This window comes from Choristoneura fumiferana, chromosome 17, assembly GCF_025370935.1.
Source record: "Choristoneura fumiferana chromosome 17, NRCan_CFum_1, whole genome shotgun sequence".
Lineage (NCBI taxonomy): Eukaryota > Metazoa > Arthropoda > Insecta > Lepidoptera > Tortricidae > Choristoneura > Choristoneura fumiferana.
This window is the reverse complement of record NC_133488.1, coordinates 11,309,832-11,325,242: the sequence shown is the minus strand read 5'-3', so window position 1 is coordinate 11,325,242 and position 15,411 is coordinate 11,309,832. Positions and strand designations below refer to the sequence as shown.

The 15,411-nt window shown below is 38.3% G+C and overlaps 2 protein-coding genes across 3 annotated transcripts in view; one reads left to right on the top strand and one right to left on the bottom strand.

Annotated features, from left to right (window-relative positions):
- The window catches only part of LOC141437208 (acetyl-coenzyme A transporter 1-like), a 17,859-nt gene extending 14,206 nt beyond the window's left edge, over positions 1-3,653 (top strand). The window contains exons 7-8 of the mRNA XM_074100464.1: positions 168-389; positions 851-3,653. Coding sequence (XP_073956565.1) covers positions 168-389; positions 851-1,021 — 393 coding nt within the window. The 3' untranslated portion in view covers positions 1,022-3,653. The remainder of the gene's footprint in view (positions 1-167; positions 390-850) is intronic.
- Positions 3,654-3,924: 271 nt separating this feature from the next.
- On the bottom strand, positions 3,925-14,513 carry LOC141437207 (cationic amino acid transporter 4). Of its 2 annotated transcripts, XM_074100462.1 has the most exons (8): positions 14,140-14,513; positions 13,437-13,577; positions 12,511-12,659; positions 10,831-11,079; positions 9,068-10,047; positions 8,553-8,769; positions 7,704-7,865; positions 3,925-6,910 (listed from the first exon to the last, which is right to left on the bottom strand). In XM_074100462.1, exons 2-8 carry the CDS (start codon positions 13,541-13,543, stop codon positions 6,705-6,707), a joined length of 2,070 nt encoding a protein of 689 aa, XP_073956563.1. In that variant the 5' UTR covers positions 13,544-13,577; positions 14,140-14,513; the 3' UTR covers positions 3,925-6,704. The 2 variants fall into 2 exon arrangements, with proteins under 2 accessions (XP_073956563.1, XP_073956562.1); XM_074100461.1 differs by lacking the exon at positions 14,140-14,513 and having other exon boundaries at positions 13,437-13,854.
- Between the last annotated feature and the right edge of the window lie 898 nt (positions 14,514-15,411).

The window sequence follows — 15,411 nt, the reverse complement described above, 5'->3', positions numbered from 1 at the left end:
GAAAGCCATACTTAAAAACCTCACGCTACAGTGCGCCATCTAGTGAGACAAAAAACGATAGCCCTCAGTACAAGCAAGACTGTAACGTCAAACAGACCTATCGATACTAACGCCACCTAGCAACATTTCGCCAGTCAAGAACCCTCATTGTTTTTTTTTTTTTACAGACCTGCCTCTACTGCATGTTTGTAGCAGTTATGGCATTCTTCGCCAAAGTATCTGATCCCGCTGTTGGCGGAACGTACATGACGTTACTTAACACTGTGTCTAACTTGGGTACGAATTGGCCCAACACATTGGCTCTATGGGCCATTGACCACCTGACTTTTAAAAGCTGTTCGTTACCACAGCTGGCAGATAACACGTGCTCCACCAAATTAGAAAGTGATGTGAGTATCTTGACTTAGAATTATTATCCTTTGAGCTTATTAAATTCCCTAAGAGAATATTTTAATTGCGCGAAAGAAGGCGAGATAAAGATATCTCGAATATTGCCATTTTCGCATTAAAACCTCATACGCAACAATATCTTCTACTAAATCAGTAATAAAACAAATACAGTTTTTATCCAGTAATCTGCTAATAATAATAATGAGCTTTGCGGTGAAGGAAAACATCGTGAGGAAACCTGCACAAACCAGCGAAGCAATTCAATGGTGCGTGTGAAGTTTCCAATCTGCACTGGGCCCGCGTGGGAACTATGGCCCAAGCCCTGTTGTTATAAGAGGAGGCCTGTGCCCAGCAGTGGGAATAAATATAGGCTGGGATGGGATGGGAATCTGCTAATAACCTCTCTATAATGAATGTGTATATGTATAACTGTTAAAGAACTACAATTGATTTTTTTCAGCTCTGTAAAAGCGACGGTGGCACATGTTTAACCCGAATCGACGGTTTCTACATAGAAACCGCAATATGCCTAGTAGTCGGATTCCTCTGGCTCCAATGGGGTCGTCCAACCATCAACCGACTGCAACGAAGGCCCGCCTCGGCCTGGCAAGTCAGCACACTTAACAGATAAGACTGTCAAATTATACTGGTATATATTTTAAGTAAACAAATACTGGGAATCCGAATAGTATTTTGACAATAGTCGGCATGACAGCGATTAATGTATCCATTCAATCAATCAAATTAAGAGATTGAAAGAAAATTAATTAATAAAAAAATATATAATGCGAATGCGACTGCGAATTCGAGTTTCAGAACCTAAAAAGTTCTAATACATATAATGAACCTATATGATAGAGTGAGAAAGTATAAAATGTATCTCAACTTCCATGGGGTTAATCGCGTCAATTTCAGTCTTATGAAAAAAACTCAATTGCATTGGATCCTCGAAAATTTTAAAAACTGCAATTACATAAACACTATACCAAGCTGAATTTTTCATGCGACAGCTCAATTGTGTGAATTACATACGGTACAATACCTCTACAATTCAATACAGTGGCTACCAATATGTAGTAACTATAAAGATATATTCATTACTTTCGTGTACCGTGTTTGACTTATGGTGCTCCCACATTGATATAAAAAATGTTATAACACCATAGAACAAATTAGAGGTTTTAAATTGTTGTATTACATTTTAAGTTATATAACATGATAACAATGTACAGCGGCGGCTTTACTCATTGCGAGGCTCCGGGCGGTAGAGGTCTTTGCGAGGCCCTTTATGCTTCCTGAAAAGTATGTGATGCGAAATATAGTTAAAAAAGCTATATATTTTTTAAATTTGCTTAGGTTGCTGCGCGAGGCCCCTGCAAGAGCGAGGCCCCGGGCGATTACCCTGTTCGCCATCCCCTAAGGCCGCCTCTGACAATGTATAACATTTGTTATACAATGTTAGAAAACATTTTTTTTATATTATAATGTTATACAACATTTTAACACCAGTGTGGGAGTATCATATTACAACATAGGTATGTTTGACATTTTTAACTTCAAATCTTCATTTTACCGTAGTTTTTTAAGTAAGACAGTTCCCCTTAGCAAATTAAGTTTTTCTGTGTGGGTTATGGTTGTGATGAAACAATATTAGGCCAATTCTTCGTTAGTTATTATGATTTATTATCTAATACAATACGTATTATTATTGCATAATATTTATTTTACGTAAGTATATTATAAATAATTGAGTGATATCGAAGATTTTTATTGTCATAGGTAACGCTGCGTTCTTGTTGATTTGTTTAATATTATAAGCGTTGGCGTACTTATTGTGTTATTGTACAAATAAACATTCCAGTTTCAATATCTACCAGCTAGCAACACTATTGTTTTAAACACGGAATAAAGAGACTAGTGAAAGTGGCATCAGCTTCGATTAGTATCAGAACCGATGTCGCCAAACTCACACTAACTTAAAGTTAACTACACTATGAAATCTTGAAAATAATTGGTTGTTATGTTATATTTAAAAATATGTTATGAACTCCGGTCCGTTAGCATATTTTAAACTTTAAAGTAGTGGCATAGTGTCGAAAATCAATTACGCGTTGTTACGAGTTACAACGAGTTCTGACATTCGAATTGTATACAAAGTTCTGTCATCTAACGTTAAGTAGCGGAGCACCCGTCAGACGCAAACCAATAGATGCTTGAAGAAAAATTGCTAATGAATTATGAACTTTATTTCGATTAGTGTTAGATTTAAATTTTAACCTTTTCCACGCCAAAGACTCATATATACCTACGCACCGCCGGTTCCACGCCAACGTCCTAACTTCAATGCAAAAGCAACCTTCGTTAAATTTTGTTAAGTTTCAATTTCAGACAGTAGAAGCCTGGCGCATGGGTGATGTCTTTTTTATTTGACGTGGCGGCGAAAAGGTTAACAGGATTCACAGGTACGTGTCCGATGACAGATGACACTAGTATCATAGCCACATCCCTTGCGATAGCGTAAATTCTAGATTATTGTATCAGGCAAAGAACACACGATTATGAACCTTATAGTTTAGTCGATAGAATTGTTTTTCATTTAAGTAAAGCAAAAAATAATGTCATAGAATCTGAAAACATGTTTTTATTTTAAAATTAGGTATAAAGTATTTACTGATGGTACAAAATGCCTTCTTGATGGATTTTTTTATTTTACTATCATTTTGATAGCTCAAAACTGCACAATACGGCATGTTTTCGCCAAATAAAATAATATTCGATTCTGGTTCAAACGTCACGTCTGCCTACGGTTGACACATGACTGAGACAGGTTTTGAGGTATACCTCATATGCTTGGCAGCGCAGGAACGCCCGCTAAACACTTCTACTAGTCTCTTTATTCCGTGGTTTTAAATACTGACTATGTTACGAGTATATTATGATTGTGACCAGTAAATGTATTTTTAAAGTTTTCAAAGCTCAATATTATAAAAGTCAAAAATCTTATAACCTCTATTAATTTAATATACCACAAGAGAAATCTCTATCGAGGCGGATGTTATGCCTGCATCTAGATCACTATCATACATAACATTTCTAATAAAAAACAAAAGGCATCTTGTTTAAAATGGACATCATTTTAAAAAGGATAATAAATTTAGTTTACTCTAGCGTTGTCAATTGCAACGCATTTTATTTGTATATAAAATATTTGTGATAGTTCAAAACTTGTCTAAATAATCTGAATAAAATAAAACAAATATTAATGTTGTCTTCTGATTTATATCCGCTCAATTTAAGTCACCGAAAAATCATTTACTAGATCATGACAAGTTCGTATGTGACACTTGGTTTGGTAGAAGTGGTAGAACCCAGTCGTGGGAAGCCTCTGCTGTCCTTATCAAGATGTTTTTGATAAGTCCGGCGAATGCTGACTGCGACAAGGTTCTAACAAGTGTCATTCACAAGCTTTTCTAGGTAGGTATAGCTTTGCTGTAATCACACTACCGGTGCCTTTCGTTGAAATAAAACTCGCTATTTCATTATAATTTATTTATGTACACATCAACACTTCTTAAAATATGACGGAGAGTATTAACAATGCAATTTTCATAAATATTTTGGTATTTTTTATGACACAATAAACTCGTACATATGCATAAAAACAATAATAAGTACTTATATTATACATACTAAATGCTGACTGGTTTTATGATCACATACTTATCTCGTCACTATTACATAGCGAAATTTTTATATATATTGATGATATGAAATTATATAAATAACATCCAACTAGCAAATATATCTAATCTACTTATAAAAGACATACAGATTAGCTACATTACATAAAAGTTGTCATTTATTGGTGTTTATGTATTTTACCAATAGCTTGGTAGGTAACTAAAGGAAATCAGGCGTAATTTTTTTTATCTGCTTTTGCTTTGGTGCATGAAGTAGATATTTTTTTATAAAATATTACATTTTGATTTTGACATAGGTAAATCCCAGTGTTCGGAATTTTCGTAGCACGGTAAGATAGAAGCAAACCATGGAGACGACGTTAACATGTCAATTTTATTCTTGCTTATGTTCGTTAATCATTTATTTATTTCATCCCGAAAAACTTTGATCATCAGTTTTAAGTAACTCGTAAGTAATAATTATTGATTCAGACTATTTCGCTGCTAGTGAAAAAACATCGAAGCATTAGTGACAACTTAAGTACCTAGTTATTGACGGGGAAGAACTCAATGTGAATAGTAATATAGGTAGGTAAATATCGCTTTTACGAACATAAAAAATAATCTTTCGCACTTTCATGTGACATGTTAAATATAGTATTTGGCATCAACAAGTTAATTTTGCAGCTTCCATGACATCATTTGCGCATTTTTTAGATGAAATGATAGATAACAATATAAGTACCTAGGTAGATAGGTACCTGCTTAAGAATGTTTATCAAGTACCTGCGTTAATGTTGAATTGTAATTTGTAATTACAATCCCACTATGACCAACAAGTTTTAATTTTTACGACTATGCAATAAAAATAAATAACAAAACAGAGGACGCGCGCGGCTAATGTGTCGAGTCAAAAACCAATCACAACCTGTCACATATAAACTCCGCCCCTATCCGAAACTATCCGAAACTTTTATATCGGATTCGGTTACAGTTACAGATAGTTTTTTATTTCGGATATACGATAGTTTCGGTTACGAATACCGAGCTCCATTACATCCCTACTTGAAACCTCTTTAGTCCGAAATGACGTACCTACTAACTTATTAAAACTAAATTCATAACTCCCTTGGGGAGAAAAACTATACGTAAATCCATAGTTCCCGCGGGAACAATTAAGGTCATTGTCTTTTAGTATACAGGCATGGAATAACGTCATTGACGAGCAAGTGTGATGAAAAAAAAAACAAATAAACATACTACATAGCGGATTTTTCATTCGTAACTTTAGCTAGGTACGAAGTACCTGTTTTACTATGTATTTACAATAATTGACCCTGTGATATTGGTAGTAAAAATCTGTTGAAACACATCTTTAATTAAATGAGTGGTTATTTATTTGTCAATAGATACCAAGGGGTTGTAAAGTGGACACGAAATTAAATTTTAATGCTCATTGTCAAGAGTCTTATTTGTAAAATGTAGGAATGTAAGCGTAAAAATAAACAATTGAAACACTTAACTAAAAATAAACAAGATCTTTTCTGGAGTTCTTCTGCGATAAGATAACCATGTAGTCCAAAGTAACTAGTTTTATTTAATTTGCGCTAGTAACACTTATAACTGAGCAACAGTCAAACCAGAAAAATGGCACTTCACAGTCTGCATATGACAGTTAAAAGCTGAACACAAACTGCCTGTTTTCGAAGCGTACGTACATAAACATTTTCATAGACTTACATATAAATAGATAACGCATGTGCCGGTCTGTATAATGGCAGTTGGTTCGATCATTTTCCCAAAATCGTTATTTCCTAGTAGCAAAATTTCCGTTCGCATTTTTTCCTGAATACTTTTTCCCAATGCTTGCTTTTCCCAATTTTAATCGACAGAAACATAGGTAGGTTATGTTAAGTTTACATCGGCCCGAAGGGCCAAAACTACACAAAGTAGGAGCTCCGCGCGAGCGGAGGCGGAGCTCCGTCGGCACTATTTCTGTGTCGATTAAATTGGGAAAAAACGCAATTGTTAAGCTTCAGTAAAAAACCATAGTGGGAGAAAAAACATTTGGGAAAAAAGCGAATGGAAATTTTGCTGCAAGGTAATAACTATTTTGGGAAACTGATCTAACAAATCAGAATGGCTACCAGTACCTGTAAGTTTTACGTTACTCCTTATTGGCTGACTAGTTACGCTAGTTACTGAATTTAGATAGTAATATTATTACTACTTGAATTTCTATTTTTTTTTTTTACTATGAGGTACGATTGTAATGAAATCTCCTTTTAGGTACTTACTTGTCTATCCGGTTTGTCTACGGTTTACTTAGCAATTTCGTATTTTTGTGATAGGTTTGGTATATACATATTACTACCATCTTAAATACGCAGTCTGTTCGTGATACGTGACTGCTACATGAACAATTCAACAGTAGCCCAATTCTGGATGCTTATACAGTTTGAGTTCCATATGGCATGCAATACACTGTAGAAATTTCAATGAAACTAATAATTGCCATATGCTTTTACGAGCTACATTGTTACGTTAGGAAGTAGCACCTGCACGTTCGTTATCTATTTAGACCTGTCTGTTGTGATATTTGTGCATTGAAACAGACTTAACATTAGCTTAGAATCACGGATCCCGTGACAGTTCGTCGTCGCTTATGATCGGCTTGCGATCATCACTTTTTTCTTTGCCGAATCGGCCGATGCGGCGGGTAGTTTTGTCAATTGCACCCCAGCCGCGGCCGCCGCCGCTGGCCGAGCGGGAGAGCAGACCGGCTACTCCCTCACCGAGTTTGCTATGGTGGATGCCGTATAAGAAGTAGAGGAGTAGACCTGGAATTAAGAAGATGAATTGTTCATAAGTCAAGACAAAGAAGTCAGTTACATAAACTAAATTACTACCTATATATATATACTAAATTATATAGAGATCCGATTCTCACATTTTAAATACAGAAGTTGCTTGGCAATACAATCTCTACTCGTACTATACCCCCATTGTACCATCAGCTATATAAGTGGTCTAACAATTTTTAAACTAGTTCCTATCAAATTAATATGTCCCTAAAGTCGAATTTTCAAGTTGACAGACACGTCTATTGGCATATATTATAATATTTATTAAATATTATTATAATATTTATATATGAATATTTATTTTATTCTGTTTTTAGTAATTTGTTGTTATAGCGGCAACAGAAATACATCATCTGTGAAAATTTCAACTGTCTAACTATCACGGTTCATGTTTATGAGATACAGCCTGGTGACAGACAGACAGACGGACGGACAGTGAAGTCTTAGTAATAAGGTCCCGTTTTTACTCTTTGGGTTCGGAAACCTAAAACGGTAGCCCCAAAGACATGGGTCAAAAGGCAGGACATGAATCCATAGCTTGGGAACCATTGAAACACGCCCTGCTGCCGCTGCCCCGTGCAGAACAGAAGGGACCCGATGTAAGTAGATTTGTCCTCAATTCAAACTCATGTTGGCCTCACAGCTCGGGTATCAAATGTATTGTCAAGTCAATTTTATAAACCACAACATATTTGGCTGATGGTACATGCGCTTTGTTTCACCGAAATACTTGATGGTTTGCATAATCCATTAGTTTACACGAGCTTACCAAAAGTGATCCATATAGCGAACCGCGCCCACGTGAGTGCGTTCAAGTTGATCATGAGTTCAACGTTGAGCATGACGCTGGCTGCTGGGAGTAGCGGCACCCACGGCACCCGGAACGGCAGCCTCGCCGGACTTTGCTGGTGTGCCCAGATTATGAATATGCCTGTAAAAATAAATATTCTGTTAGTAGGCCGCAATAGGTCTGTTACAACTTACATGTTACTTTTTTATACTACCAGTACTTTCGGAAAGACCATTATAGCGACTCCTAACGCCATCTAGTAAGCGAATATAGAAAATCCGACTGAATCCTACATGGCGCTATCGAAGTTTCTCAACTCTAACGCATATATACAACTTCTGACGCTCTGTCTTCGGAGTTCGGTCCCCAGGCATAACACCTGTCTGGAGAGAGATCTTTCAATTGTAGCCTCTCCTCCTCATCATCGATGCCAAGAAGAATGCGCCGCAAGAAAGTATTTGTAAAAACAATTGTGTGAGTATAGTACCTAGGTAAGTAATAGACTACCTAACGGTTGGATTAGCGGGAGGATTGATTTTTATGTAAATGTAAAATTAGCCTTGTCGGTCTAGTGGTTTGACCTATGGTCTCTCAAACAAGGAATTGTGGGTTCAAATACGGGCGTGCATCTTTGAATTTTTCGAAATTCATGAAATTTAACACGAGCTTTACGGTGAAGGACGACATGGTGAGGACACTGCACACTCATAATAAGGAATTCAATGGTGTGTGTGAAGTTCCCTATCTGCTTCAATTAGCATGGGAACTAAGGCCCAAGCTGCGTAATATTAGTTTCTATTTTAAGAAAATACTTAATACTTTACTCACAAGCAACTATAATGAAAGTTAACACGATGTCCGGCAGTAGGGCCCACAATCCGGCGGGCTCTGCGAGGAAGTGGTTGTGAGCACACAGTATTGCCGAAGCCACCGTCAAAGTATACACGCAGCCCGAGACCGCTGCACCGGGCGCCCTGCCCCCTACAAGGGGCTCCAGCCACGCGTATTGTGGCCGCAGACGACCCACAGTGAGAGCCTCAAACATCTGGAAAACAAATGACCATTCGTAAAATGACTGTCCAAAAATCGCACTGGAATTCACAGGTGGGTAAGGCCGCGAATTGGTTCAATTGCAGTACTACTGCACTAGCAAATCAACAAATATCTCCATAAATTAAAACTATGGCCGAGCTACGAAGACGGTCAATATACCTACGCATGTAGCGGAACACCACAATAATTGGTTTTAGGTATATTCGTCCATTTTTGACAAAGATACGGTGGCGGTCGAAACACTTGGCGACCTTACCAGCTGACTAGTGCTAGTGCATAAGAAGACGTACCTCGGATGAAGAAGATCCACCGTCAGTTGCTGGTGTGCCGGTCGCCGAACTGTCTTCTCGATCACAAGGTGAATCTAACTGAGGAGCTCCGAAACTCTTGTCATCGACCGTAGGCGCCGGGCGATAGCGAAGAATTATAACTGCGGCACTGACAATCGTATACGCTAGCAAAGTGCCAATCGACATAAATTCAACCAGCTTCTCCAAATCAAACAATAAAGCTATCACTGCCGACGACAAACCCGAAATAATAAGATTGACTATCGGAATTTGGGACTTGTTGCTAATGTCGCTGAGGAAACCAAATAATAGGCCGTCAGATGACATGGCGTACAAACACCGAGGTAGAGAGAATAAGGAGCCTAGTAGAGTCGTGGTCATGCCACACACAGCGCCTATTGCGACTGCATATCTCGCCCAGTCCGCGTGCACTGCGCCTAAAGCTTCTGGTAGCGCCGCTGCAGGGTCGATTGTTTTATATGGCACCATAAGCGTCAGCGCTAAAGCGACGAGAATATATCCAAAAGCCACTATTGCCATAGATACAACAGTGGCAATGGGAATGGAACGTGATGGGTCTTTAGCTTCCTCACTAGATGCTGAAATGCTATCGAAGCCAACAAACGCGTAGAAACACGTTGCAGCACCAGCTAACACACCACTAAAACCGAAAGGCATAAAACCACCGTTTTCTGCAGACCAGTTTGAAATATCAGCATAGTAAAAGCCAAGTGATATGACCAGTGTTATTACTAACAGATTAAGGATAGTTAGGCCGTTGTTGATATAAGCAGATGTTTTTACACCCACTGCCAAAATGAGAGATGCAGCGATGCATATTAAGAATGCCAAAATGTCTGGATATTCGCTGAGAAGCGTCTCGTGCATTTTCCCGGTGATCGAAATCGTGGCATTGCTTATTGATTTTTCCAACATGGCATCTAAATATCCAGACCACGCCCTTGCGACCGATGCAGCTCCTGAAATAAAAAAGATATTATTTACATAATATTAGATATGAAAAGCATAGTGGTTAGAGAAAATTACTACGAAGATTGAGGTCCCGCCCGGGTCGGATTTATCTTAAAAATATTTTTATTTGTTGCCTTATACTACCTATAGTACAGTCGAGTTCGTAAGCTTATGAGCAAACATTTGATCAAAAATATCTGAACAAGACTCTATTGTTAACGACGTAGAAGCGTGTTCAGATATTTTTGATAAAACTTTTGCTCACAAGTTTATGAACTCGACTGTACAAGTTTACTTAGTTTTGGGCTACGGCAATTGATGCCAGTTGTCCCATGATATAGATTTAATAATGTTATTTTTTCCAAAACGTTACTCATCGAAAAATAATTGATTCATGCTAAATAGATCGTGACGCCATATTTTGTTTTAGCCAATGATCCGTGCCTTTAGTTCCGTGATAATAAAAGGGTACTGAACAATAGACGATCACGGGAGGAGTTCAAAAAGTTGAACATTTTAATCGGTAGCCATATACTTACTACATAACGACTGAGTGGAAAAAAAATCGTTGTGCCACAATAATATAGGTAGCCCATACAACTGTACCTATTATGGTAAATTGTCTGTAGGTAGCACAACGGAACTTTTCGTACCTATCTACTAATTGTAACTAAGTAGGTATTAACCGGTTGTTAACACAACTTTTTGAACTGTACTCTTAGGTACTGGCACGGCACGGCACGGCTAAGTTGGATCAAGTGGATTTTTACCGCCAGAGTAGCATAACTCACCAATCATATATTCCAACACGATGTTCCAACCGATGATAAAAGCCCAGAATTCTCCGATGCTCACGTAAGTATAGGCATAAGCGCTGCCTGCCCGTGGTATCCTGGTCCCGAACTCAGCATAGCAGAGAGCAGCGAGAGTAGAAGTGATTCCAGCTAGGAGGAAACTGAGAGCCGTGGCTGGCCCTGCCATGTTTCGCGCCACTGCCCCCGTTAGCACGTAGATACCGGCGCCCACCATGTGACCCACACCTGGGACGAAAATAGGGAATCATGACATTGCCCCTCTGAGAACTCTAAAACTTAATATGATAATGTAGCCTTTTGCGTCACAATGTTGAATACTTAAGTGGGCTGCACTTTTCATGCTATTCAGTTGAGGACTGGAATCTTCACACACACAAATACCGCTAATAAATGTACCTGTAGGTATTTTTAGTCCATTTGTCTTCAGTATACCGAGAAAAATGTGTTACAATTTGACCGTTAATTCGTTCTTGCGTTCATTGCAAAAAAGCTCATGGTAAACTTCAAATGTACCTAATTCGCACACAAAATCCGAAAACTCATGCTTAAAGTAGTGTCTAATAGACGCAAACCCGCCGGGTTCGAACCTATGGCCATCTGCTTGGAGGCCAATAGAATAGACTAGAGAGCGCGTACCGCGTACCGCGTCTGTGTAAGAAACTAAATAACCAGTAATCTACTTAAATACTCAAGAAAAATTAAGTGTCTACATAGTCATGCCGTATTCAAATATAAGCTAATAGTATATTTTTTATCGAGGGACTCAAATAAGGCAATATATACCCGAGGTGATAAGCCACGCGAGCTTTAGCGAGGGTGTGTGTCACTTTATCCGAGGGTTTATATTGACTTTTAGTCTCGAGGTGAAAACTCTATTTTTTACTTCGATTGCGAGAAAAGAAATGTAATATCCATGAAACTTTAATAGGTTTTTAAATAAATCTTTCTAGATTTCGGCGGCAAAAGATTATCAATTATGTCTTTTGCTCTTTGCTTGACATCATAATTTTCACTATGACTTGACGACATTGTGAGAATAATCAATTAATTTTAATTGCAGATGAGGCCAAAGATGTATTTCACTGGTTCAGTAACAACCTAATCACTCTAGCATTGAAGAGCCCTAGATCACAATATACGTAACAAAACTTAGTTGTGTGTATTGTGCCTAGATTGTATTTATCCGGAAATAAAGACGACGGGAGCGAATTCCATGCCTTAGCAGTTTGTATTATGAAAGATGAAGCAAACAGCTGGCCTACTACGAAACTCGAACTTCGTATGTTGCCATCCCGCTGACGCTTATACTATTTAATACGAGATCGAGAGAGACGGTACGATACGAACTTCGAGCTCCGAGTTACGTTGTAGCCCAGCTGCTTCGTGCGAGCTAACGGAACACTAACTAATGTAAGGGTGAAGACGCTCCCCCGCCTGGAAGTCCGTTGGCAAAATGGAGATGGAAGAATAAGATCATGTAAATAAAATGTAGATAACAATAGGTACCTAAAATATCGCTGGACTTAATTCAACGTCATCTGAAGAGAACCTAATGACCAATGTAGGTAAAACAAACCTAATGACCTATGTAGGTAGGTAGATGGGAATCTATAATCTGGAAACACCCTATAGACTTTTTACAGGTTAGATACTTACCAAGCAGAGTGATGTCTAGGGTAGTGAGGCATCGGTTGAGCGGAGTGTCCATAGAGTCCCCGTAAAGAGGCTTGCGACGGTTCATCTTGTGGCAGAATCCTGAGAGCACATGCCCCAGAATCTTGTGCCTTGCGCCCGGCATCTTGCGGCTTCGAAAGAAGTGTATTATGGGAAGGTCATTATCAAAATTTATTTTCTTATCGTTTTCCGATGTATAATATAAATAGGTAAGTAGGTACATATCTAACTATGTCCATTGTAATAAAATATGTTTTCAATAAAAAACAAGAGACACTATTGCCAGGAAAATACAGAATCAGATGTTTTAACTGTCTCGCCTAATTCCCGACAGTTTGGTAGGTCGTGGGTTGTGGGTCATGCTTGTTGTGTTGATTTTGGCTTTAATTATTTTGGATGCCCTGCGTAGAATAAATAATGGCTTTGACTCAATTCTCATGCCTGCAACTTTCAAAAACGAGGGAAAATTAACTGTGTAGGTACAAGAAAAAAGCTTACAAAACGACAAAAAAACAATACTGGGCGACTTTTTTATAATAGTATACCTACCTAGGTACACTTAGTAAACGACAGACGCGTTAGAAACAAAGTAGGTACTTAGGTAAGTTTAATCCGTTGAATTAGCAACAATTTGAATAATAATCTACTAATCATACGATTACCGTAACAACAACTGCGTGCGCCAAAAAAGTTGCTTGTAGAAAGCTGATCCTTCCCATACCCATACAAACTACATAACAACTTCCGATAATTGATTAGATGTAAATTAAAATTTACGTTAATGGATAAGTGATACCAGAGATACAAATTGTTTTGACATGTTCAAACGTAGAGTTTGAAGGTCTTGTAATTGATATTACCTCCCACGTTCTTACGCTTGATTCATCAATATCTTATTGCAATGTTACCTTGTTATTCCAGCCTCAGCTGACAATTTGCGTTCGCTCGGTCCCACAGAAACGACTGCTTGCTGAAGCGGGCTGGGGGCGGCGCGCGCATCTAATCGATCCTTCATACAACCTTATTCCCATACCTAATACGTATGTAAGCTACGAAGAAAAATACATATTTATAGTGGATGAGCGCACATATTAAATTCTTTGTTAATTGGAAACGTTCGAGCGAAACATAGATTGCGGGCGTCAGCGTTCCACGGGACCTATTTAAAATGCAAATAACTTTGAAAAATTTAACAGCCCTCGTTATATTTCAGCGTTGAAATGTTTATTTTGTATGAATAAACAACTACGTTCACTTTTTTTTTTTATGTTAACATACAGTATGGTACAGTCAAGGGCAAAGATATCGACACGGCCCAAATTGCAAAAATATGTATACACGGCCTTAATGTTAAGTGCATAAAGTCGTGTATACATATTTTTGTAACTTTGGCCGTGTCGATATCTTTGCCCTTGAGTGTACCTACCTCCTATGTTCTGTAGCTACAAACCACAAACTGAATGAATTTCAAATTTAAAGCAGCGCCGTTTAAGAACTTACAACTTATTTGAATTTAATTTTTACGCTCATAACCTGAATTTAGAAATTTAAAATTTTAGAAATATCTCTCAAAGGAAAAAGATAACAAAGCAACAATAGCAAGAGACTTACCTTTCTTATAATCTAACGCGTTGAAAGCTACAATACCTCTTCAAAGGGCCGCTCACCTGTTGCTGACACATACGGGCTAAGCCTTCAAAACCGCGCTAATTAGGTTTATGTTCATCAGTCAATCACCCGGATCTACTAAAGTAGTTTAAAATACAGACAGACATAACTTAAACTTGGTGCAATGCAACCGTGCATGTTGCTTATAGCTATGAAATTTGATAAATGAGTAGATAATTTCTTGGGAAATTGCTCTACCTTTAGGTACATTTACCAAAGGACCCGCCTACACTCCTCGGGGTTAAACGCCTACGCTTAGCCAGAAGCGGCCATTTTTGCCCTGGAATTACCCTCAATAACGTGCGTCATCATAGGTAAGTACAACTAATATTTTAAAAATAAATTATTTTTATAACAAGACAGTTCATTAATAGGATAATCAGAAATAAGTAAACCCAGTTTCGTTCAAAGTGGACGTTGGGTGAGGTTACGTTGTTGGACCTAGCTACGAATTTTTTTAATAAGTGGGGGAAAATGAGCATGCGGGTCAACTGATGGAAAGAAATCACCGCCGCCCATGCCGGCCCTTTTATTTTGTATTTTTTTTTATTATGTGTGACAGGTATTGTGGTTTGGCATGAAGCCGAATCACTGACTATTGGTATACAAACTGAAGGTACCTAAAGCAGCTAAGCTTAGGTTACATCTGCCCAAGAAAGGAAGGCGAGCTGTTGCCAGGCCTCCCACTAGAGAGACTGACGACATCGCGACAGTTGCGGGCAACTGTTGGATACAGGTGGCGAGTTGTCGGTCATTGTGACATTCTGAGGAGGCCCCTGTTCAGTAGTTGACGTCTCCATCTTCCCGCTGATGATGACGATGACCTCCCAAGTATGTTATGTAAGTACTTACCTATAACATTACATATTAGTTTTATGGATGCTGAACATTCATCATTGGTGGATAACTAACTGCTCAAGCGAAATTATAGAATTACCTACTAGCCGTTATCCGCGCGCGACTCCATCCGCGTGGAATTCGGTTGCCGCTATCCCGCGGGAACTATGCAATTTTCCGGGATAAATGACATGATGATAATGTAATAAGCAAACAAACAGGCTTACAAACTTTCGCATTTTATAATATTATTGGGATTGGAAACATGTACCACATGGTACACGTACTTATGTATGAAAAAAAATCGACACGGAGATAGGATAAGATTTACCAGATTTCGGTGAAAAATTCAGACTAGTTTTTAACAAGTTGGCTGCT

Bases quoted from the DNA above. Each gene is read 5' to 3' on its own strand.
- LOC141437207 (XM_074100462.1), bottom strand. From the start codon at position 13,543: ATGAAGGATCGATTAGATGCGCGCGCCGCCCCCAGCCCGCTTCAGCAA. The intron at 12,660-13,436 runs GTAACATTGCAA...CTTCTTTCGAAG, and splicing joins GCTGAGGCTGGAATAACAAG to CCGCAAGATGCCGGGCGCAA. The intron at 7,866-8,552 runs GTGAGTAAAGTA...TTATTTTTACAG, and splicing joins AACTTTCATTATAGTTGCTT to GCATATTCATAATCTGGGCA.